This window comes from Ictalurus punctatus, chromosome 16 (assembly GCF_001660625.3).
Source record: "Ictalurus punctatus breed USDA103 chromosome 16, Coco_2.0, whole genome shotgun sequence".
Classification (NCBI taxonomy): domain Eukaryota; kingdom Metazoa; phylum Chordata; class Actinopteri; order Siluriformes; family Ictaluridae; genus Ictalurus; species Ictalurus punctatus.
The window spans coordinates 19,851,152-19,875,929 of NC_030431.2; the positions used below are offsets into that span (position 1 = coordinate 19,851,152).

Genomic DNA, 24,778 nt, shown 5'->3' on the forward strand with positions numbered 1-24,778 from the left:
AACAAACAAAAAAAACCCCCCAAAACAAAACATGAAATACTCTCACAAAGCAAATCAAATGGAACACTTTACAAATAATTTTAATGGTGGATTCAGAGCCTGGTTGTGAGGTGGGTCACACCTTTCATGGAACCATCACAGGACACCATGCACATGCACATGCACGCACACACACATACATTCACATCTTATTCACACCTAGGGGCAATTTAGCATTACCAATCCACCTACCAGCATGTTTTGTGAGTAATTCAAAATGGAGATGGACATGGAGAATGCAATGAAAACTCTGGGGACCATGAAGATGTGGGGCAGCAGTTGTACCCGCTGCACCACCATGTCACTATGCCACCTCATTTACATCCCAATCCCATCAATATACAGAATACAAAAATATAACCAGCAAAAAGATAAGCACCTACTAACATGCCATTGCCATCTGTAACCAGTTTTTGAGCTGATTTAAAAAATTCACAAACACACAGTGACAAAGAGCCAAGTAAAACTAAAAAATGTTATGGAATTTCTTGCCATGGATGACCAACCATTCTCAGCTGTAGAGGATGTTGCATATCTTAACTAAAGGATCATGTCTCATTCCACTGTGCCTTTTAGATTGTGTTTTATATACCCAAAATGTAAATGCATCTCATATCTTCTGAACTGTTAAGACATTGCAGTTCAATTTGTTTTAACTGCATCTTAGTTGTATTTACATTTACTTTCATTTTTGTATATAAAATCCTTAAAATAAATGACCCAATGTATGTGGTCTCTGTGTTTCACAATAGAATGCACCGAGGAATCCAAATAACAGACCAAGTGTAGTGCAAATGACTGACTGAGCAAATGAAGGATTGAGCTTCTGAGATCTTTATCAAAGCTTGTTTTTAATTAAGAGATTCAGAATCCTTTCGCAGGTCACGGTAAAGACTTTTCTCATTGCAACCAGAGAGACCGCATTCATGCTTCCTTATATAAAACAGTTTAGTGCTTTATATTGATATGCAGGAGGTGCTATCGTACATCACAATCTGACACCTTAAATATATATCTATCGCTCTGATGCACAGAGCGCTTTTCCCCTTGCACTATCACGCAGACACGCACACCCCTTGCAGTTACGCACACACACACACACACACGCACACACACACACACACACATACACAGAAAGGGTTTGTATCCAAATTTCTCACTGCTTTGTCCATCCTATAGACCAATTGGTCCAGAGCGATGCCAAGAAGAACATTCAAAAAGAGAAAACTTAATAACAAAGAGAAAAATAAAATGTCCTTTTAAAAATATGTGCAGAGGAACATGAAAAGCTTCGACTTGGGAAGCAAAATAATCCATCATTAATTTTGCAGAGTCACAGACTTCCCCAAAACAGCTTCAGAGACTGCTCTAGGACTCGGGTGCCATGTTGGTTTTCTGGTACTGTTCCAGCTCCTTTTTTTTCTTCATGGCCAGCTGGAGCTGCTGTTTGATGATCTGAATGTGAGTCTCCAGGTCAGTCAGCTCCTGCACTATTGGGCTGTGTGCCAGGCCCAGCAGGTCTGTTTTCCCATTCGACTGTAGAGGAAGCTGTCTCTTCAGCTGAGGAGGAGGAGGAGAAACAGGAGGAGGCGGAGGAGGAGGAGGAGGAGGGGGGAGGAGCTCTTTACACTGTAAACATTCCAAATTGTTCTGCTGTTCCTCTTGGTTGGAAAGGCGACAACGTGGGCAGACTGAGTTTTCACAGACGTTCCAGAGATTTTGCTGGTTGTTCCCAATGTTGCACCTTTCCATAGAGCAAAGAGATGAAGGCATGATTTAGTCCAAATACATGTCTTTATGCTTAAATACCTATTATACTAACAATATCTGTGGCGACCTGGTAGAAATCTTGACAGTTTCTACTATATATAGTTCCAAAGACTGAAATATGTTTCTATTTTTGCATGGATTTTATTCTGGCATTTTAAAAACTGGTTGCCACCAAAAGTGTAAATGGAGGATTTAACAATTTCATTTTGACTGCAGTGCAGGAGCATCACTAACATCACGGACATTTTGACACGGCAGTACCTGTTTTGCAAACTGAACTGATTAGGCTTATGTCTGTTTTGCTCTGGCACTTTGTTTATCCCACAACTTGATCCAAGTGTAACATTCACCGTGTGAGGGAAACACATTAGCTTGGATGGTATTAGTCAATTTAACTTTTTTTTTACTATTGCATTTGTTAAACTCGCTCCTTACCCAAAAGAGTCAAACAAGATTAAAAAAAAAAAGATTTCCACATAATTCTTTTTTTTTTTTTTTCTTCTTAAAGTTCAGGCAACAAAGCATGTTTTACAATTTTCGTCAATATGAGTTTGTGTGCATATTTGTGTTTATTTAAGTAGCAAAGAAATTAAAAGTCAAAATATTCCACCTTTTTACACCAACTTTTAGAGAAATGTCTGAAGTGAATTCATTTTCTGTTAAACTTATGAGGTCTTTAAAGTAAACTTTAGCAATAAATTGTAAAACCAAACAAGTGGAACTCAACCAGACAGGGATGCCTCCACTGCCAACAAGTCTAGTCTTTCTTGTTACAAAATTGTATGCAAAATATACCTAAAACATGAAGTATGTTTTGAAGAAAATCTGTTGCAGACATTTGAGCTTGCTGTGACCTTCACCCTGTTTGGAATAATTCTAAAATCATATCAGTTCATCGACTGGTTACAATGATTAATCCATAAAAATCTTACAAACCGCTCATTCTTGAGATTCAAGAATCTCAGAGGGATGTACAGACAGACAGGAAGAAGTAGAGGTTGACAGACAAACCAAAAACAAACAGTAACGCCTTCTTCATCTCAAGGTGAAAGCATAAAAATATTAGGGTTTTTTTTTTCCAACCTAAAAGTGTATTTATTGGTCTTTATTGGTAACTTATTGCTTGAATGTTGAATTCTCTTTCAAAACATCCAAGCTTAGCAATTATAACCTTATTAGTACTTAAGAGGGTAAATGTTTTCTGTTCTCGAAGGTGTTACTAGCTTGGTACCTTATGTTGCAGGGTTGTTTTAAAAAAAGTGTTAAGATGCTCTTGACTTTGACAAATATAAAAAGATATTCCGACATTATCACATTGGCGATGTTATTACATTTTGTTTGAAGAGTGACCTTTTCCTTTAGGTGTATTAGTATAATATTCTTAGTTATTCACAGAAAAATATCAATTTGTTTATTTATTAGTCTCTATATATTAGTTTATTATTATATTGCAGTAGTGGGCTTAATTATTCATGGAAGCAGGTTGTTAGGAATCTAGAACCCAACAAGCTGAAAGGAGGGTGACAGGAGGGCTAAGCTTCAAGCATACACAGCGTAAATTTGGTTTTTGAAAAAGGAGGAATCCATTTATTCTTTTGGGCAGTAATCTATTCAAATGACTGAACAAATATACAAGTACTTCAGAGAGGCTCAAATCAATCCTGGCAAGAATTCAACATATATTAGTTGAAAATTTCACAGTGAATATACAAAAGTTTTATAATAGTAGGATCACTTTCAACCTATTATTTGGTTAAAAAAAACCCCCCAAAAAACAGTACCAGTGTTTATATGCAGGTTATTAATCCAACAACGTAACAATGGCATATCAAGAAAAAAATACACCCTTCAGCAATAACATTAAAAGCACTGACAGGTGACGTGAATAGCATTGATTATCTTGCTGCAGTGGCACCTGTCAAGGGGTGGGATATATTAGGCAGCAAGTGAACAGTCAGTTCCCGATGTTTATGTGTTGGAAGCAGGAAAAATGCGCAAGTGTAAGAATCTGAGTACTTTTACAAGGGACAAATTGTGCTGGCTAGATGACTGGGTTACAGCATCTCCAAAATGGCAGGTCTTATGTGTGGTTCCCAGTATGAAGTGGTTAGTACCTACCAAAAGTGGACCAAGGACTGACAACTAGTGACCTGGTAACAGGGTCATGGCTTATTGATGCACGTGGGGAGTGTAGGCTAGTGTGCCTGGTCTGACTCTCACAGACGAGCTACTGTAGTACAAGCTGTTGAAAAAGTTAAAGCTGGCTATCATAGAAAGGCGTCAGAGCACACAGTGCATTGCAGCTTGCTGCGTATGGGTCTGCAGACCGGTCAGAGTGCCCATGCTGATCTCTGTCCACCATCAAAAGCATCACAATGGGCATATGAGCATCATAACTGACCACGAATCAATGGAAGAACGTGGCCTGGTCGGATGAATCACGCCAGGTGCGTGTGTGATGCTTACCATGGGGAAGAGATAGCATCAGGGTAGACTATGGGAAGAAGGCAAGCCAGCGGAGGCAGTGTGATGCTCTGGGCAATGTCCTGCTGGGACCTTGGGTTCAGTCATTCATGTGGTTTTTCCTTTGATAAATACCACCTACATGGCAACGGTATTCCCTAATGGCAGTGGCCACTTTCAGCAGGATAATGCACCCTGCCACACTGCAAAATTGTTCAGGAATGATTTGAAGAACATGATAGAGTTCAAGGTGTTGATTTGGCCTCCAAATTCCCCAGATCTCAGTCCAATCGAGCATCTGTAGGATGTGCTCGACAATCAAGTCTGATCCTTGGAGACCCCACTTCGGCCCCTATGGGGTTTGCAGGATCTGCTGCTAATGTCTTGGTGCCAGACACTACAGCACAACTTCAGAGGTCTTGTGGAGTCCATGCCTTGATGGGTCAGAGCTGTTTTGGACCTACACAATATTAGGCAGGTGGTTTTAATGTTATGGCTGGTCGGTGTATGTCTCTTACTACATTTTCATTATAACTAAAAGCTTCGGTGTGGGTGTGTCAGATTACATAATGATTGACTGTTGTATATCCCAGGCAGTGTAAACAAATCAGGAACAGTGCTAGTGCTAGAAAGGTGTTTAGGAATCTCAGAGCTTTCTTTTCTAGTCCGTATTAAATTTACTATAGAAGTTATATCTAATAGTAAAGAGCTAATTCTGAAAATAAGTTCACACAGGCTTTAAGACAAGCAAGGCATTTGAAAACTGAGCTGTTGTGGTGAACGCTATGACTGGGCTCGTAAGCGTCTGGCTGATTTGGTACCTTTGACACTAAATGGTTGTGGATGCATGCACAAAAGTTTGGCTCGATTACATGTAACAAAAATATAAATGCAGATTTTTTTTAACAGATTGTTCAGTTATGGTACATGTGCAGAGTTCTATTCAACTCTCATTAGTTTATTGGCTTCATTATCAGTTAGTGGGCAAATATGATTACATTTAATAATTTCATTTAGCAGACACTGGGCATATCTGGACATGCTGTGTAATAATGGATCCTTACCTTTTTTCCGGTTTCGCAACAGTTGATAATTTGTCTTCATTGAGGGTCGGGTTAAGTGCTCGATGCAATCTCTGATAGAGCAATCGTATTAAGTGTTATTAAAGACAACGCAGAGAGCAACTGGGAATATGATAATATAATTACATCAAACTGACTCAGGTTTTCATTAATGCTCTAATACATTACTGAAATGAAATTAGATTATACTGAAGTTATCAGTCAGAAAAACAAAAAATAGACTCACTTGACTCGTATGAAGCCAGTACTGTGGCTTGTTCTGCATCTTGGGTATCACCCAGCGATGGACAACGTGTTCAGCAATAGTTGTGAGGAGAGACAAAGCGACTCCTATGCACAGCATTACAAATAACCCTGAGAAATGTTTAATCCCCATCTGTAAAGTCTAGATATCAGAACAAAGTGCAAATTAGATTAAATCCAAGAGAATAAAAAATAAAATCCCATACATACAGCATCATATGAAACGAGAGATTAAATGGATGACATATTGCTACTGAGCTTTTGTTATATCATGTATATTTCATTACCTCTGTCACAGCAAAACTTCTTTTCCCACAGGGCACCACTTTGTACCACTTATCATGCAGCATGTCCATAAATCCATCTGACTTGTACTGGCTAACCAGCTCAGAGATATTTGAAGTCAGAGGCGAATTCTGTTTGAGACCAATGCCATAGCCTGTGAATTCAATTATTTGCAGTGTTTATTAATGAATAAGAAATAGATGCAACTATAGTATGTAGACGTTCTAACATAGCAACCCTACATGTGTGGTGGTCAGGGAAAGCCCGTCCCATGTTGCTGCTGCTAAATTCTGGCAAAAAGGCCAAAAAGAATCCTTTTTTTCAAAAAATGGGGATTTCAGAAGAATATATAGTAGAAGAATTCACCATGTGAAGTATTTTCCCAGGCTGCCACACATCATAAATCTGTACACAAGAATTCTATGTATACTCTTTGTTATATTAACATGCAAAGCACTATAAAGTCCTTATACATATGATAGCTGTGCTCTTTATTATGCAGACTCTTAATTCTACAGACATGGTGTAACACACTATTATGTATTTTTTTTTTAACTGAAAAATTCTCTGTACTAAATAGTATTTTGCCACAGCCCTAAACATGTGAGCAATGATGCAAAATGTTTTAAACATTTTTCTTCATCTGGAACACGTGGTAAATAGATTTCCTTCAACATTTTGAAATAAAAAAGTTTCAACTCTTGATAACCTGGCACTGATTTCAAAAACTGAAGCGGGCTATAACCAAAACATATTTTTAAGAACATTTTAACAAATTAAAATTCTACAGTACATTATGACTAGAATGTGTAAGGTGGAATCGTATCGCTGTATTATGAGTAGATTTGATATATTTCTCATGTTAGTTACATAAAGCCTAATAGGGGATAAAAAAGCTTAATAAATAATTACGTATCAATGATATATTTTTGTTTCAATACTGACAAGATTCAGATACAGGTTTTTAGTGTATGCTTAATTAATGCATAATCTATAGTTAAGTCCCAAGGTGAAAGACATTCATGTGTAAAAGAGGAAACATTTTCAACATTATCTTAACCCTGAATATGAACCACTTTTGTAGAATGACCCTTATACACTTATTGAGTAACAAAAATTTTAAGAAGTATTTTCATTTATTTTGTAATTTTCTTTTTCACTTGACAGTTTCCCTATGGAAATCAATTCTTGTCATATGGTGGCTTGATACATAATGAAATTCATTCAGTATCTTAATAAGTATATAAATGAGGAATCAATGATTAACTTGCCTTCAATTGCAAATGGTTTCCCCACTGTGAGAGTTTTACAATCAGCATCAATGGACACTTCATAGTCTAAGAGGGCTTTGTCCATAATAAAAGCATCTAGTTTTTGAGGATCATCCCTGAAAAGATAAATAAAATAGGCCTATTATGCATTACGATAACATTTTTACTACAGTGTCAGTCTGATCATTTATGAGTGATCAGTTCTTTCAAAAAGAGTACATTATTTAAAAAAAGCATATCTTGGTATTTAGACTTGCACAGAATATTGTGTAAGAACTCGACATAGCATTGATTTCAATGTGTTCCACAGAATAAATAGTCTTTCAGATATCATTTAAAATGTAGAAAAGGTGTCGGGAGGCAGTTATGCCACAAACTTAGTTTCTTGTAGTAGTCTGTTTCAACAGCATGCTATCTTGGAAATAGGGTTTGCAGCTGGACTTTAGACAATGGTATGCACTACATTTTATATGGTTTACAAAATCCCGAAGCCCATTATGTCTGTGGCTGTTTGAAGGATTTTCAAAATCCATACTAGCAGATATTTGGAAACACTCGATTCAAGGACATTCTAAAAGAGGATGTGAGAGATCAAAAGAGCACATGTCTAAGAACGCATTCAGTTGATGCAGTCAGGAAAACTGAATTTGCTGTGGATGCTAGATGCTAGTCTGTACATTCCTGTGTTTATGTTAGGGTTTATCTTGCTAGTCCAAGCTCCTTACTCCAGCACCATTTTACCCTGCTTCCAGCCACCAAATTCCATCTATTCGAGGTTCCCTAATGGCTATGTGTGGTCCCAAGTATCACTGTAACCCCATTTCTACTTTGCTATCTAGTAGATACATAGTAGTAAACAGTATTGGACAACTCTAGATTCAGGTTCTGATATATATGTATGTATGTATGTATGTATGTATGTATGTATGTGTATATATTAGTCCTTTTCTGTAATGATTATGACTTACTTAAGGTGGTCTATTCCATCAGGGGTTGTAGGAACATTATATCGCCTCATGTATTCATGCATCTCTGGAAAGCTTTTTTTCACATAATCCTCAGCACTGCTCTCCCGTACGGTCCCAAATCGGAAACCCTGCGATGGATGATGGAGCTTAAAGGGACGGATAATTCCCGTTAGTAGTAGCAATGACTTCAATGACGACAATTTAGAATTTGGGCTCATCCCTAAGCCATTTATAAAACACTCTGCAAAAAGGTACTTAGGATGGTCTTACCTTGGGGTCGTGTATACCTGAAAGCTGCTCATACGTCTTTTCCCCAACCATCACGGCAGCCAGATTGGCTGTGTATGTTGAGAGACAAAACAGACAGAATATGGCCCAGAGATTCATTAGAAAGCGGCCTGTCCAGCACTTGGGTGGCTTGATGGCAGCTGTCCTACCGAACAAGATGGCATAGCAAACATTGAGTGCTGAAGAGAAGGAGAATACACGGTCCCTGTTTCGGCCTTTGGGCGTCATCCCAAATGGACTCTTCCACTCATACAGGGTAAGGAATACAGCAGTAACGTGGAGAGATGCGAAGATGCCCAGCCACATGCTCCAGTGTAAGGGCCACATGAAGGCACCAATGGGCGCTGCCGTGTCTCTTGTCCTCACTAGGATGCCCAGGCTGGTGGAGAAGAAAGGGCTGGTGAAGTCGATAACCTGACTGCGAGCTGAGTTGATGCTAAATGAAGTGACAGCCAACTGTGCTGCACCACTCAGCAGGTCTCCCACCAAGCCTGTCCAGCGGCCGTTCTTGTAGGCACCATACTTTCCATCTCCCACAATATAGAGGTCAAAGTTAAAACCCACATCCTCAGCTAGTTTCTCCAGCAGGTCTATGCAATAGCCATAGCAGCACTTCTTGAGCTTGGTGGGAACTGTGCTGTTGCCAGACTGCAGGCCATGGAAGAGGGCATCAAGAAGTGCTGTGTCATTGGTGAGTGGGTCAAGGCACAGCTGCCCTGCTGGGCACTGACCATCATCATCCACCTCTCGCGTGAATACAAAGGGGTGCTCTACCAGCGTTACTACCCGCAGGTGCAATCTGGAGGAATGCCTCCAATCGCCACCTGGGTGTGAACGTTTCTTGCTAGGCCAAACTCCATAGTCCAGTACCACTTTTCCCTGCTTCCAGCTACCAAGTCGTGTCCATGCAGGGCTCCCTAATGGATCATGCTGCAGATTCCAAATGAAGTGATGGCTTTTGGAGATAATGGTAGATTCATCCTGAACATGAATGGAGCCACTTAGCCCATCAAATGATGTGTTGGCCATGAACCTGGGGAACAAGAGTACAACAGTTTCAGTGCCTTTTCCTTATGAAGCCTTTCCTTTCTTTTACTTTACACAATAGTTTTCTACCTTTTGCCAGAGAAAAATTGGGGTCTAATGAGCATGGAGCTCAGTATCTATGAATTTCCTCTGGCAGATGAATAACCGGTTCAAAAAGAATGATTTTGCTTTGCTAGCACTATGAGCATGTCAGCTACCTTTCAGAACGTCATACCCTACAAACCCATGGGCAGCTTTCTGTCTAATCACTATGATAACACTTTCCATCTACAAGGTTGTTATTTTCTCCTCTTGGCTTATCCCAGAAAGCACCAATTTAAAAACTTGTTCTGTTTTTCCTTCTTTATATGTAAATAATAGTCATTTGTGGATGCAAAAGTATACAATCATCAGCAAAATCTCAAGGTGGTTTTCTTTGGCAGATATAGAGATACAACCGCACTTTTCTATTAGAATGAAAAGGAGGCTTATCTAATGGCATAAATGTTTTTTGGGAAACCATTCTGAAGTTATGTGAAGACAGGAAACCCAATAAATATGAAAATGGAACTATGAAGTATGTGCTTGAAAATCTATTTCTGAAGCAAAGCGAGAGTAAAATCACCCATCCTCTTGCTTAAAGTATTACTAAAAGGTATTTTAAAAGAACGGCCCCTGAAGTTAATTCTTATCTGACAACACATTAAAGTAGGAATTAAAGATGAGAAAATACAGTCATAGACATTAGATGATGCATGGAATCAAACTTGAAACATAGTAGAATGCATAAATTACTACCTGGACAGATAGCTTCCTGAGGTGAGATTTTTATCCTCAATCACCATGCAGTTTGTGATGCCAGGGATAAGCGCCAGCTCTGGAGACACAGTGGCAGCTGATCCAACGGCCCTGGCAATAAACTCCAAAGAGTCCTGAACGTAGTGATCCAGAGCAGGCTGCCTCATTCGCCCATGCGCCATAAGGCCCATCGGCAGCCCCTCGGTCCTTAACTCCTCCACGTTCTGCGAGTCCCCTATAATCCAGTGGTAGTCTGGCAGCACTAAACCAAGCTTTGCTATGGTTATAAAGATCCTCTTTATGTCCCGAATATCACATCCAAAAGTCACAATGGTGGATGTTATGTCCTTAATGGAGGTCATGTGACTCTGCAGGGCTGTCTGAAAGTCACTTTTGCTGCTGCTGTTAGTGGAAATGTTGACTATGGAGCCCAGGTGAAATTTTGAGTTGTTGCGAAGCAGGAAGATGAACTGGGAAATATTAAGCTCCTGGCACATCAGCAGGCTCACATCGTACCAATTATTAATGGAAAGAAGAGAATAGATTAAGTCCACCTGAGGAGTCTGGGGATTCTGCATGGCCATCTGGAAATGGAGCGAGTTCTGTCGGGTGGGAATGAAAGAGAAAACAAGTTACAGAAAATGGAGCTTAAAAAAAGGCAGACATACAGTAGCTTTCATTGGAGTGAAATGCAACAGCAGGACAGGAAGCTTGCTCTGAACTGTTTTCATGAATTGCCCATTCCTCCCATTCAGTGAAAAATCAGGTTTTCCACTGGACACACTTTTTATCATATTATCATATCCAATCAGCACTGGCTTAGCTCTGTGATGATCATAAATTATGTAAAGCTTTAATGTTGAAAACACGTTTATATCCCATTTTTACACAGTGTCTTCATTAAGGTACAATTACGTTTTATTGTTTACAGCTTGATGCTTTTAGTATTCAACGAGAATATATGCAATTACCTCAAACTACTTGCTATATTTCACTGCAGAAGGTAATAATACTGTACATTTTCACAGACCAAGCCATGTTTGTTTTGTAGGTATTTGAATGGTGTCGTTTTTTGAATTTTAAATATGAAGTCAGTATGAATGATGTTAAGGTCTAAAGGCCTCAGGGCTGTTCTGAACTCATTGGTTAAGGCTTTGAGATTGTGATCAGACGGTTGCAAATTGAAGTTCCGCTGCCAGAGAACAACTGCTGAACTTGAGGTGTCATTTGGGAATAACTGCCTGCCAAATTAATAAAGGTAGGCAGAATGTGTTAATATTTAATAAATCTTCCAAAACACTTCATACCTCTATGGAACCTTTAGTCATTTCCAGCCATGGTGACCAGGTCTCAGCAAACTGTCCAGTCCAAATATATCTCAAAAACTTCTCAAAAGAACATGAAAAGAGCTCCAAAACAAGGTTACTGTGTACTGATTAGCACTATCTGTAATTCACCTTTTTATTAATCACCTGGTACAGCCACTATCCATTCCATAACCTCCCTTTCCCTCTCCAGAACTTTGTGATTCTGCCAATTTTGGCATAAGCACCATGACCCTGGCAACCCTGTTTCCAACTGTTGCACATTAGACACATCAAAAAGCAAATAAATTACATTTAGATTAAACAGAATATTTGGAGTTTTCATGATAATCACAAATGTCAGTTTTTATTAACCTACTACTGGAGGCTTAATAGATATAATACTATAGAATAACCTTGTGACACCTCACTAAATCACTCATCAAGACATCTGGTTGAAATGCTTATCACACAAGTTTAATTTCCCTTGGGGAATCAATATTTACAGGCAGCAGAAAACACTCATTATAACTAGGTGAAATTTAAATTTTCATGGATTTATTTCCGGACAAAATGAGATTTACTTCTTCTTTTGTTTGGAAATAAATCCATTATTATTTCTTTTCTTCTTCACAAGTTAAGTTATTTTTTTCTTTACTCATTATTATGAAGCGTGCAATCTGATCCAGCTTTATGGTGAGCTACAATTACCACCTACAGAATTTCTGAATAGCTACATGACTCTAGAGCTAGATTTTTATTGTGGGTGTCCCTTTCTTTTAAATGATTTCTTGCGTAAACATTTTTGCTGTGAATATTTAACATTCAGTGTACAACAAGGATGGGCAATGAAACCGTTTGGCATGTACTCCAGCTTTGATCATGATTTTAGAGAGATGTCTGTACAAATTCTTCAAAGCAGCATAGCCAGACAAAGGCTAAGGTACTTTCTCAGGCTCACTTTGAATAATTAAGGAATTGGGAAAGTGGGAAAATAATCCATGATTGGGTGATGTGATGTGATCTCCACTTTGGGGCTGTTACCACCCAGGTAATGGATTACAATAGTTACATTTAATGGTAAAGAATGGCTGCGAGGCAAGTTAGTTCCTGTTATTACTTGCATTATAAAATTAATTAACGATCATCTTCTGACCAATCAGATTCACTAATTCAACAATGCTGTGGTATACAAGATTTAATCACTGTGGATTTCTTTGCTGAGCTGCTTGGTTCTAAACATTAATTGTATTCTGCATCACTTTCATCAGTTTTTATTATTGTAGTAGAAATATTTAGATTTTTATGACATACTATATAGGTTTATAGAGGATAGCCACCTTAAGCTTTATCTCCTCACTTACAGCTGCAATCAAAATGATTCAACCCTCATTGCAAATCAGGTTTATTGTCAAAATTGACAGACCTTCAGCAGTTTGCAATGAACAAGTAAAACAAAAGCAATTGAAATAGTTCAACACAGCGACTGCTTCAAGGGGTTTCCACAAATTCAACTGAAAATGCAACTATTCAAAATTATTCAACCCCTTCATGGCACGCATCTTTAGCAGAGCACCCTCTTGTTGTTATGACCTGCTGCAAATGAGATGCATAGCTTCTGGCAGCGTTTCTGAGGAATCATAGCTCATTCCTCATGAGCAATGGCCTCCAGTTCAGTAATATTCTTGGGTTTGCGTGCTGCAACCGCCTTCTTCAAATCCCACCAGAGATTTTCTATGGGGTTCAAGTCAGGTGACCGTGTTGGCCCTGTAGAATCTTCCAGGACTTCTCCTGCAACCAAGCCTTGGTGGAATTTGAGATATGCTTAGTATCATCGTCCTGTTGTGAAGGTCCAATAACGCCCAAGCTTCAGCTTTCTCACAGACTGCATAAAGTTTTCTCCTAGGATTTCTTGATGCTTCAATGAATCCATCTTGCCTTCCACACGTTGCAGGTTTCCAGTGCCACAGGATGCAAAGCAGCCCCAGAGCATCACCAAGCCTCCACCATGCTTTACTGTGTACAGAGTGTTCTTTCTTCATCCTTCTACCTCCAGACATACTGCTGATCCGTCATGCTGAAAAGTTCCATGTTTCCAAGTTTTGTTTCATCGCACCACAGAACAGAATCCAAAAACTTCTGTGGTTTATTTATATGATTTTGAGCCGACTTTTCTTGTGCTTTTGGGTCAGTAGTGGTGTATGTTTTAGAGTTCTAGCATAGAAACCTTCGGCATTTAATACGCATCATACTGTGCTCACTGAAACCTCAGTGTCTGTTGCCACCAAGTCTTGCTGCAGGTCTTTTGCAGTCACTCAAGGGTTTTTCACAACCTGCCTTCTCAGAAATTTGGTTACAGCCATTGATAGCTTCCTTTTTCTGCCTCGTCCAGGTATTTCATATGGTGCCATGTTCTACTTCGTTTGACAAATTACATGTGACAGGAGCAACTTGTAGGGTTAAATGATTTAGTTAGGAAAACTTCTATGACTTCTTTAGAGGATCATTTTTAGTTTTTAGCAGTCTAACCCTAACCCTACAAGCCTACCTTGTTTTAATACTTTTGTAATATATTTCAAAGGTCATGCAGCACTTCCCAGAATATATATATATTTTTAAATATTTCCTCATCATGATATACCAGCACACCCATTAGTACAAGAAACCTCCTTAGAAGGCCTTTATTTTTCATCATTTCAATTAGCCACATATTTGTGCATCATAGTCCATAGTTAAGAATGAATAAGCATCTGGAGTAGGAAGATCCGAATGGAACAAGACAAATGTTGACTCAGGATTTATCCTAGACACCCAGAGCTTGTCTTTATCTGCCTTCTGTCTATGTTGAAAAAAGCACCCATCACGATTTGTACCAGACAAACCAAAGGTCAATAACAAGATTTGGTCAACCCTGGCGTTTGATGTTGATGGATGCACACTGTGACACTATTGAATTCATGGCTAGTTTTCACCTGAACACATGTAAACACAGAGCTGTCTGACCAGAAGATGGTGCTAACTTCAAGTGGACTGACAGCCCCGAACGATGCCTGCGGACAATTTCCACCATGATGGGGAAGGTTTTGGAAGGTTTACAGATGTTGAATGTATTTATAAGAAACATATGAGTGAGTCAGTCATGAGTCACCATTAGATCATTCGTGATTCACCCATTTAGATCATTTTTCTCTATTTAATATTGACCTCTTTAGGGAGGAAAATATTTTTAACTGGTGCTTTTTATAGAACAACAAGAAGTCAGATTTTTTCAGGTAGAGAATGTATGGTGAACATCTTGTATGGTGAATTAACACCTGGCATTTGTGTCACATTCTCGACTCATTATATAGCAGGTTTACACTTATAGATACAATTACCTGCATTCATAATCAGTCAAGTCTTACATCCGTAATATATGTACAGTCAGTCCCTCCAGGATTTTGCGATTGCAGACATGAACTCGCAGGAGCTTGCAATTTTTCTAAATTCATGCAGATTCTCCACAGATTTGAGCCAAGACGCATCATGTGATGCCATCACAACGTGCATTCAGCCAAATCCCCCTTCAATTAATGCATGTCGAACATGCATGTATTGCTAAAAGGTCTCATTTACCAACAAACATCACTGTGAAAGACCATGGAAAACATTTTTGTGCAGTGCAATTTCGTAATTTAAAGTAGTTTTCCACAGAAAAGCACACACAAAAAAAATCATCACATTTGCATCACGATTTTTGAAAAAAGCCACCGCAAAATCAAGCATTTTTGCCTTCAACGATCAGAAAAAACTCAAAAACCTGTACGGACTGTACAGTATTCTATTTATATGCTCCTATACCAGGGATGTACAATGTATTATTTGACTTGCTAAGAGATATCTCAATATTGCCATTTGCAATACTGCTGTCAAAAACGACTACACTATGAAATAAGCACTAAACTTATCGTTTCTTTTTTTCCCTGTAAGCATTAAGTTCTCTTGTTCTCAGGTGTTTTGATAAATAGTACACTGGCATGATCCCAAAACAGGAATGAATTAATAATGGATAAATAAATGAACGCAAGCCAGTCTTTAACTGTAAAACACTGTAAGGCACAGATTTGCAGTTGAGACTCTTGAAATAAGCCTTGCTACCCAAACCCTCATCTTTGAGAGACCCAGGCTATTACGCTGTGCAGTTTATACAAATGGTTCAATTGTATCCAGCTAAGAATTCAGCAGTCTTTTATGATATAAAATGAACTGTCACGCTGTATGAGATGATACCAATCAATTATTTTCTATTAGTTCTATATCTCTGTGATTAAAGCGACATCATCTTCTGCTGACATTGTCAGTCTGAACAGAAGATTTATGTGAAAACTTTGTTGCTTTGGTTGCAGTGGCACTACATTGGATTCTAATACCGCCAACCAAAGAACAATTTTCTTCTGTGACGACAAAATCGAGCCAAAAATATCACCTTATAAAGCCAGTTTTAGAAATCGATTGTAGTGTTGGTGTTTTAACCAAATTCTTTCACTATTAAGAACTATAAAGCATCTATGGTTATTTATTCTGCGCCAAGGAACAAACAACTCTGACATATACAATATATAATTAGGTGGCGTCACCCTTTAATGTGCTCTTACTCATCCCCTTTTTCCACTCTGTGTCTATATATCTGGTCTGTATAACTGTTTTTATATTTTGCAACACATTTCATGCCCAAGGTGTAGCAATATTATCAGAATGTGCTATTCTGTCCCTGTCTTCCAGCTTCCCAGCCCTGGAGTACCCTCTGCACATTTGAATGTTTTCCTTCCCTGACACACTCACTTCATTTCAGAGAGGGCTGGCAATTAGCTGATTAGTTGGATATACAGGACTATGGAATACTCCAGGACTAAGGTCTTCTGAATGTCACCAATAAAATGATAATATCATACTCAGCTTGTAGGACAGAATGTTAGCCATCAATCTGGCCCAAAAGAGGTAAGATGACCTAAGGTGAGGAAAGAAAAGAGACTCGTACCCGACTCTGACGCCTGAACTGGTTCTGAACGACGCTGATGACTGGAATGTGCAGCGAGGAGGACACGAACTCCAACTTGATGAACTCGTCTCTGTTCTCAGGAAACGCCATGATGGCTGAAACGCCTTGAACCACGACCGTGTGACACACACTCTGCAGGAACGACATGGGGTCGGAACACACAGATGGAGGAGGTGAAGAGGAGAAGGAGAAAGCCGGTAGCTCGCCGAGTCCTACCTCCACAGCCATGACGATCTCCAGTGACAGGTTGTATGGTAACAGGTTCGGTAATCGGTTCAGAGTCTCCGCGGCCAGGAAGATGGAGTCTCTGGGTAGAAACGCGCTCGCGACTTGTTTGTGCACGGATTTACTTTTCGCGCCTTTTTGCTGGTTCGAGCCTTTAGTCCTAACATCCCTCGCACCTTGTTCACTTACACTTTTCCTGACTAACTCGAGCTGTTCCCAGGTCGTTTCTCTGTCCGCGTCCCAATCCCACTCGATTCCTTTCCTCCCGAGGGAGCTGTGCGTCACGGCGCGGGGCTGAAGATGCACAGCTCCCACTCGCACCGTGTGCCCGATCCGTTTCAGGATCTGACATGGCTGCGGGTGCGCGAGGAGGCACGCGGGCGTCAAAATGAGCACCAACACGCCCGGCGCGAGCAACGGAAGCAGCACCAACCTTCCCAGCGTATCCCAAATCCCCAGAGCCGGCATTCCTCAACACAACCTGCTGCTCTCGACGCGCTCGGGAAAAAGACGGCGTCCGCCTCCGCGCTCCCGTCTCCTGCTCCGCGTCCAGCGCCGGTTGGCTCGCTCTTCCGGTAATGTCCAGCACGCGGTGAAGTTTCGCTCCGCGCGATCGGCGGAATCCCGAGTGACCGCGAGCGGCGCGCGCGAGAGACGCGTTTCCAAACAGCCGTTTTTCATCTCCAGATGAATTTGAGAATAAAGTATTTATTATTATTATGACTGATTGAATTGCTATTTTCTCGAAACGTACGCACTTCAAAATCGTGCTGTTCCTATCCTCTATGCATTTTCATTAGGCTATATTTGCACGTTAACCAAAAAAAAAAAAATAATAATAAAAAAAACAAACAGAAAAATCTATTTTTTTACGCGCATTTACGCACGGGAAACCGAGAGAAAATATTAAAAGCCGATTAAAGAGTAATCTAAAGTCTTCCCAAATATCTCTAAAGACAGGAGGCAGTCGACGCCCACCGCGGAAATCCAGCGGCGCAGTGTTTGGCACGACGCACTGACGCTCAGGCGAAGCGCGAGCTCGATTATTTTCCGTAGTGAGGTGCGCGTGAAGCTGCGCTAGCCAACACTAATGCAGCAACACATTGCCGTGACAGACACTACCCATGCATGACTCCATCCTAGATGTGCTATGAGTTCTACATACCATCATTTGGAAAACACTGTCCTTTTAAAGATACTTTACATTTATTCATTTTGCAGACATTTTAATTTCAAAGCACAATATAAGTAAGGTGGAATAAAGTACAACCTAAGCAGTTGAAGTACAATGTCATTACACAAGGACATAATAATGGCTCCCTGGTGGTCCAGGAACCTCATAAATACTAGTCTCTAGTACATAACTTTAACTGAGCAACCAGTGAATGTATTCAGTAGTACAGCAATGTAATGGACTAATTAACATGTCACAATTACAGTCAGATTTCCCCCTCAACTCTGTTGGAAAAATCAAGGCACTCCTCACGTCCTTGTTTACTAACGGAAGGTTTGCATTGGATCAAGGGGTTAATCAAAAGGACAGGGTGCTGATTCTCCATGCCAATATCCTTGTGTTGTCTATGTTTTAATCAGGTTTCTTTATAACCTTGCCTAGGCTGTCTAGGAGCCATTTCAACAACCACGAAGAAAATCAGTCTGACTAAAGATGTCTGAAACGTACTAGCTAAATGTGAATTCCTCACACAATCAATAATATCATGCTGTGACCGCACAATGACATCATCAAAACAGACAAGAGCACCTACACACACTATGACCATGGACAATTTTTTTAAAAAGGTAAACAACCTAATAAAATGACATTAATTATTATAATTAATAAGTACAACACTCAGCAGAACAGAACTTATTAAATTAATCAGCGATTACCGTTTTATTTAGGTTACAGGCGGTCTGCCTCTTCCTTGGTAAGGAGCCATGTTAGAAATGCAAAGAAAATGAAAAATGTCTAAAAACTTACTAGCTAAATGTGATTTCCTCGCGCAGTAAATATCCTGCTTTGATCAAGTCATTGGGCATAGTAACACTGACCTAATCCATGGAGAAATTGACATCAGTCAGTTCAGTTTGTAATCAGATACCGGCTGTCAAAATGTCTGATGCTCCTGCACCATCACATCATCATCAAAACAGAGCAGAGCGCTCACACAATCTTTACAGATGACTGCAGAGAAAGATTTAAAATGTTTAAATAACCTAATAAGACATTAATAACAAGAAATTTACTCACTGACTGAACGAATCAGTGATCATTTCCCTACTGATGTTATTGTTAACAGAGATCAGCTGAGTGAAGAGACGATGATGAGGCTTGTGTTTAAATGCTGTGGGTAACTTTTACCTCAGGTGATGAGACAGAGACTGACGTGGATGACGTGATTTCTTATCGTATAATTTTCTTAACATTTCTTAACGTATAATTCTTTACAATTCGGCAGTTACATTGTTTTTACACAAATAGATTAGGCGATAAATGTAGAGGTAGGTGGGTGTGTTGCAGTGGAATTGGATTGACATCTTTAAATGCAAATGTCTCCTTTTACACTTTTGCCTGACTTTAAAATGCTGGAAATTTACTCGCGTACCAGAGACACCAATTTGAGTTCAGAAAAGTCTGTAATTTTATGAACTATAAAGTTGATGTCAGAAACCATGTACAGGGGTTTTCCCAACCACCACAATTGCAGGTACACTTCTACACCATGATGAGCAAATCAGATCTTCTCTACATAGGATTTACCTGCCACTCATATTATTTATTTGACTACATAAGACAGGACATGTGTACCCTTTAGTAGAATACCAGAATAGGCTTGGTAGTTTGATTTTTAATAATACACTGTGAAATGGGTTCATGGAGCATTTTAAGGCAATAGATGGAACATTTTATTAGGAAGTGTGGAGAACAGAAATGTGCCATTCTTAATCAAAGGAAAGCCACAGTTTCCAGAACTGACCTTTTGGCTTCTTGTGAAAGCCCATTGCAATTAATTTCATGCTCACATTTCATGGTGGTCACCTTGGAATGCATATTTATTCACATGGTTGTCCACATCTGAACTGAATATCTTGATGAGCAAATTTATGCTTTCATGCAGGAAATTCTGCACCATTAGAGTGCTATTAAAGTGCAATAATATAATAGGGATAATTAAAACTGTATACCGTAATCTTACTATCCCGATATGTATGGGGTAGTAATGAGGGATCTAATGAGGCAGCAGAAGTTATAAAGCCCTTTTAGAGGTACTGAATTTGCAGTATCAGAGGGTTGTTCAGGTCCATAAACATGTCAGCACATTTGCCACTTTTCAGGTCACTAATCGGAATGCAAAGCACACATATAAAAGCTAACTTTGCATTTAGAGAGACTTGAGTATTTGGTTTTCGGTCTAAACGGATGTTGTTTTTCTTTCCCAGTGATTCAGTGTCACTTATTTACTTTTTGAGTTAAAAAAGGAAAGTGGTGTGAAAAGCATGTCAAGGCAATCCTTTACTTCAAGAACTGTCAATGACTCAAATCCAGCACAATGCACAATGGAGAGTGTACAGCAGTTTGATGTTTTGGCTTAGTGTGAGCTCACTGCCTGTGGTTAAAAAAAGATTTTTATTATGGGACTATTTTAGGATTTGAAGTCACATTAATAAAATAATTTGAAATGTATTACCTAGACATTTTCAGAACTGTATGTTAGATTATAATATATGTCTGCTGATTTTCAGTTCTGACTGGTCAGAAGGAGTTGATTTAATTTTCTATAACAACTGGTCTGACAAAATTATTGGCTATAATTCAGACAGTGTAAACATTAATGCACTCGTTCTAATATGTCATCGTTTCTCTATAGTGAAAGCATGTTCACTAGGACTTGTATGGTGGACGTTCCTCATAATGTAAGACTGATAATAAACAGAATAAAAACATTTTGTCGTTTACCAAAGAAGAACGTCTAATCGCTGATGTGGGTGTCTAAGAAGACGTTCATTTAACATTTAGGGAAGGATCTCCAGTTTCAGCACTTTGTTACAGTTGGTAAATTTTCCTCAATAGGACAGACTTCAGGACAGAGGAGATTGTGCTTTGTGGTTTTTCAGTAACAGGACAAGCAGCGTCGTAGTTTTTTTTTGTTTGTTTGTCTTATTAGCTTCAAGAAAGAGAAAAAAAGGAGGCTGGTGAGGGAATGACAGATTATAGCAGCTATAAACAAAGAGACAACAGGATCTAACTTGTCTCACAGATGTTCGTCTATATTAAATGTAACTATGAACTGTTGAAAAGTATTACATGTTGGTCATTAATACATTCAAATTGTGATTGTTTGCAAATTGTTGTTGTATAAGAGGTATAAAACACTCCGGGTTGTGCAGTCATAGGGAAATAACCAATGTGACACATCATGATGTTATTGGTTATTTTCCCTGTCATGTTTTATTCCAGGTGAAAGTTTAAATGATAGAATAGAATAGAATAAAGAAACGCCTTTTCACGGCATTCAGTATGGTAAGGTCATTTTAGTCACTGTTTAGGATGAAACAAATATTCACAATTTCAGAATAATCAGGTACAAGTTTGAAAGAAGGCAGATTAAAACACCTGATGATATGAATTGCATACATCAGGTCATTTTGACATTTATGAGGTCTTCTTCAAGGGCGACTGGATTACACAATGTTCTTCATTTTTACCCTATGAGTCTGCTTTCTGATTGAAACCATTTTCTCTTATTTAAAGCTCGGCATCTGATCTTGGACTTGAAAGCTGAATTATTCATATCTTTCCTCTGGTCTTAAACCTGCAAACATCAATTTGTAAAGAAGCATAACAGATGTGTGGTCATTGCACATGGATAATTTTGTTTGGAATCTTACTAAACTTGCATTTATGAAAAGATGCTTTTGGCAGGCCCCAGTCCCAACCTCGATTAAACCCTCTGTGTCACCACTCTGTGGGGTAGTGATATGACATTATATCTGTGGCTGACTTCTGGAAAACAGCCAAATATTACACAAAATTAGTTTTGGATTTTTTTTTTTTTTTTTGCCAATAATGTACTTTGACACCTTTACTTTAAGTGAGCTCATTTTTATTTGGGCTACGTTACAACCTTTCCTTGGTTTCTGCCTGCAAAGTTCACATCATGTAAGAAGCCAGTTTAACAAATGCAGTGGTAAATACAGTTAGTCTACTTAAAGAGTTCTAAAATGTTGCTACCTAAGTGTGAATGTTCTGATTTGATCAGTTTGGATAGTTAGAAGCTCAGCTGAATGGTGGCTAAGTGGTTAACATGTTTACCTTGTACTGCTGGGGTTAGGGGTTTGAATCCCACCTTCATCCTCTGTGTGTGTGTGTACAATAGCTTGCATGTGCTTTGGGGGTTTCATACTGATGCTCTGTTTTCATCCCCCACATTGTCTGTAGTGTGCAATTTTGCCCTGCGATAGGTTGGCACCTTGTCTAGGGTGTCCCCCTGCCTTGTGTCCTTTTTTTCCCCTCTTTTGGGCTTAATCAGTCACTTCCAGTCTTTTGCTTGAGACATGTTCAAATACAACACCAAATTCAGTTCAGGAAAACGTATAGCTTCCAAAGCTAGTAGAATTTTTTTTTCATTTAACCATGTGAAGGGTTTCCTTAAACCATCACATATATGGGTATAGGATAAACCATATTCTTAGCAATATACGTACATATACATAGACTTGCAAAGAATGTGTGGAGTCATAGACTAGAGCTGAACTTCCATTTGAACATGTAATTTACTGTCAAGGTCACATAATTCAAAGCATATTGCTTAAAGACCCAGTCTATATCTACAAGCTTGTGTTTAACTTGTGATATATGTTACAGAGACATTACCTCTTTATCGTTTAAACTGTGATAGATTGGTATATGGTCGAGTCGAAATGTGCGTCTGAAAATCAGGTAATTGTTGCTGCGTGTCGCATACACATCTTCATTTCTCTTAGATCTGACATGTCTTTTTTTTTTCTTGTCTGTAAGTCCCTGGAGTTGAAACCAAGGCTGTCTTGTTCTTTGACAGCAGTTTTGTCATTTTAAAAAGTGTAACAAAACCTCTGAAGTCTTAGGGGAGATAGCTAAAACCAAAATCCTCCAAATAACACAAGTGTGTCATATACTGTACAACACACAGTACAGACACATCTGTCAATTTGCACAGACTAATCATTCATATACATCAACCAGAGAGTTCTATTGCCGCCTTTGTGTTTTTAAAGACTGATAGACCGAGATAATTAATTGTAGCATTACAGTAGTAGCAAAAACACACTATTATAGATAGCTTAAATATAATAATAAATAGAGAAGCATAGTACAGAATACAATAATATAGTCAAAATCTATTAAGGAGGAGAGGGAGCTTATCTCTGTACAAGAAGTATGTAAAATATCTAAACAATGCACTTGGATGCTGTGCAAATGAAAGAAAGAGTAAAAAAAAAGTTAGAAGAAAAAAATCATGGTGGATGTGCATGCTCTGAATGCACTATTCAAGCACTTTAGTGCTCAAAACAAAACACTGTTTTTCATAGATGTGCTATGAGTTCTACATACCATCTTTTGAATACACTGTCCTTTTAAGATACTTTACATTTATTCATTTTGCAGACATTTTAATTTCAAAGCATGATATAAGCAAGGTGGAATAAAGTACAACCTAAGCAGCTGAAGTATAAGGTCCTTACCCAAGGACATAATAATGGCTCCCTGGTTGCCCAGGGACCTCCATAAATACTAGTCTCTAGAACATAACTTTAACTGAGCTATCACTGAATGTATTCAGTAGTAGAGCAAATCATGATGGTGTGGCATTGCAGTACAGCGGGTAGAGACACCTCACACCTCCAAGATCCCCAGTTTGAACCTGAGCTTGGGTTACTGTCTGTGTGGAGTTCTGCATGTTCTCCTCATGTCTGTGTGGGTTTCCTCCAGGTTCTCTGGTTTACTCCTAGTAGGTGTGACGGACTGGTGTCCAATTCATGGTGTGTCCCTGCCTCTTTCCCAGTGTTCGCAGTATAGGCTCCAGATCCACCTTGACCCTGAAAAAAATCATGATAACTAGATTCGATTCAATTCTTCATCCACAGATATCTTTAGGCTCTACATGTGGGCCCATCCTCAACAAAAATTGATTCAGGTGAAGGAAACTCCAAGCAGAAGTAGAGTATCAGGATATGCCAGGCAGATCCAAAAGGCAGAAGGAGGCAGGGTCATTAGCATCAGGCAGCAGGAGTAATGAGTAGCGAGGGAGGGAGGGAGGGGGGTTGGGGGAGAGAGACATTATATATGCAAAACTTAAGGTTTTGCTAATGTTCAGCACTGCATCTAAAACAGAGTAATATACCCAGTGTAATGTCCTTATAGAAATTTATTAGATGGATGCATTAAGATTTCAACCCACGGAGGTTGAGCTCTTTAAAGAGGTCCAACTTTGTCATCATAATCAGAATAGCACACCATTCCCAGTATGCCCAATGTACATTTTCATACAGCTCTTAGCCCTCCATAATTGCTTTTTGTTCCCTACACCATACTTTCCAATTGATTTTTTTTGAGGCATCCAGGGACACATCAATAGACTTATACCACTCTCGAATGATGACCTTCCAAATCATAGTAAAGAGTAGAAATGCCCATCAAGTGTAATCTTTCCCCTGGTACATCTCCCTGTGTCTCAGCTGACATTCTGGACTGGAGCAGATAAGCAAAGCAAAGAAGGAAAGTAGGATAGATAGATTGTACAGAGCATTCAGGCAGAAAAGACGTCTGAGGTCTGTCGGGTTCATAAATACCCATATGTATTCACACAAACACATATTTTAATGTAATGGATCTGGCCGGTGAATTTGAAGGACATCAAATGTTGAAGGACAAAAATGTAGAAAGCGTTAAGCCTGCTGTAGGAGAACCAAAAGGATAAACATCAAAGCATATTTCAAG

At 39.2% G+C, this 24,778-nt stretch overlaps 1 protein-coding gene across 1 annotated transcript; it reads right to left on the reverse strand.

The window, feature by feature from the left end:
• Nucleotides 1-814: 814 nt before the first annotated feature.
• Nucleotides 815-17,501, reverse strand: grin3a (glutamate receptor, ionotropic, N-methyl-D-aspartate 3A). The gene is made up of 9 exons (XM_017488452.3): nucleotides 16,555-17,501; nucleotides 10,234-10,835; nucleotides 8,392-9,442; nucleotides 8,122-8,267; nucleotides 7,154-7,269; nucleotides 5,885-6,036; nucleotides 5,581-5,739; nucleotides 5,337-5,407; nucleotides 815-1,783 (listed from the first exon to the last, which is right to left on the reverse strand). The coding sequence occupies exons 1-9, from the start codon at nucleotides 17,266-17,268 to the stop codon at nucleotides 1,408-1,410; spliced, it is 3,387 nt and encodes a 1,128-aa protein (XP_017343941.1). The 5' UTR covers nucleotides 17,269-17,501; the 3' UTR covers nucleotides 815-1,407.
• Nucleotides 17,502-24,778: the final 7,277 nt, after the last annotated feature.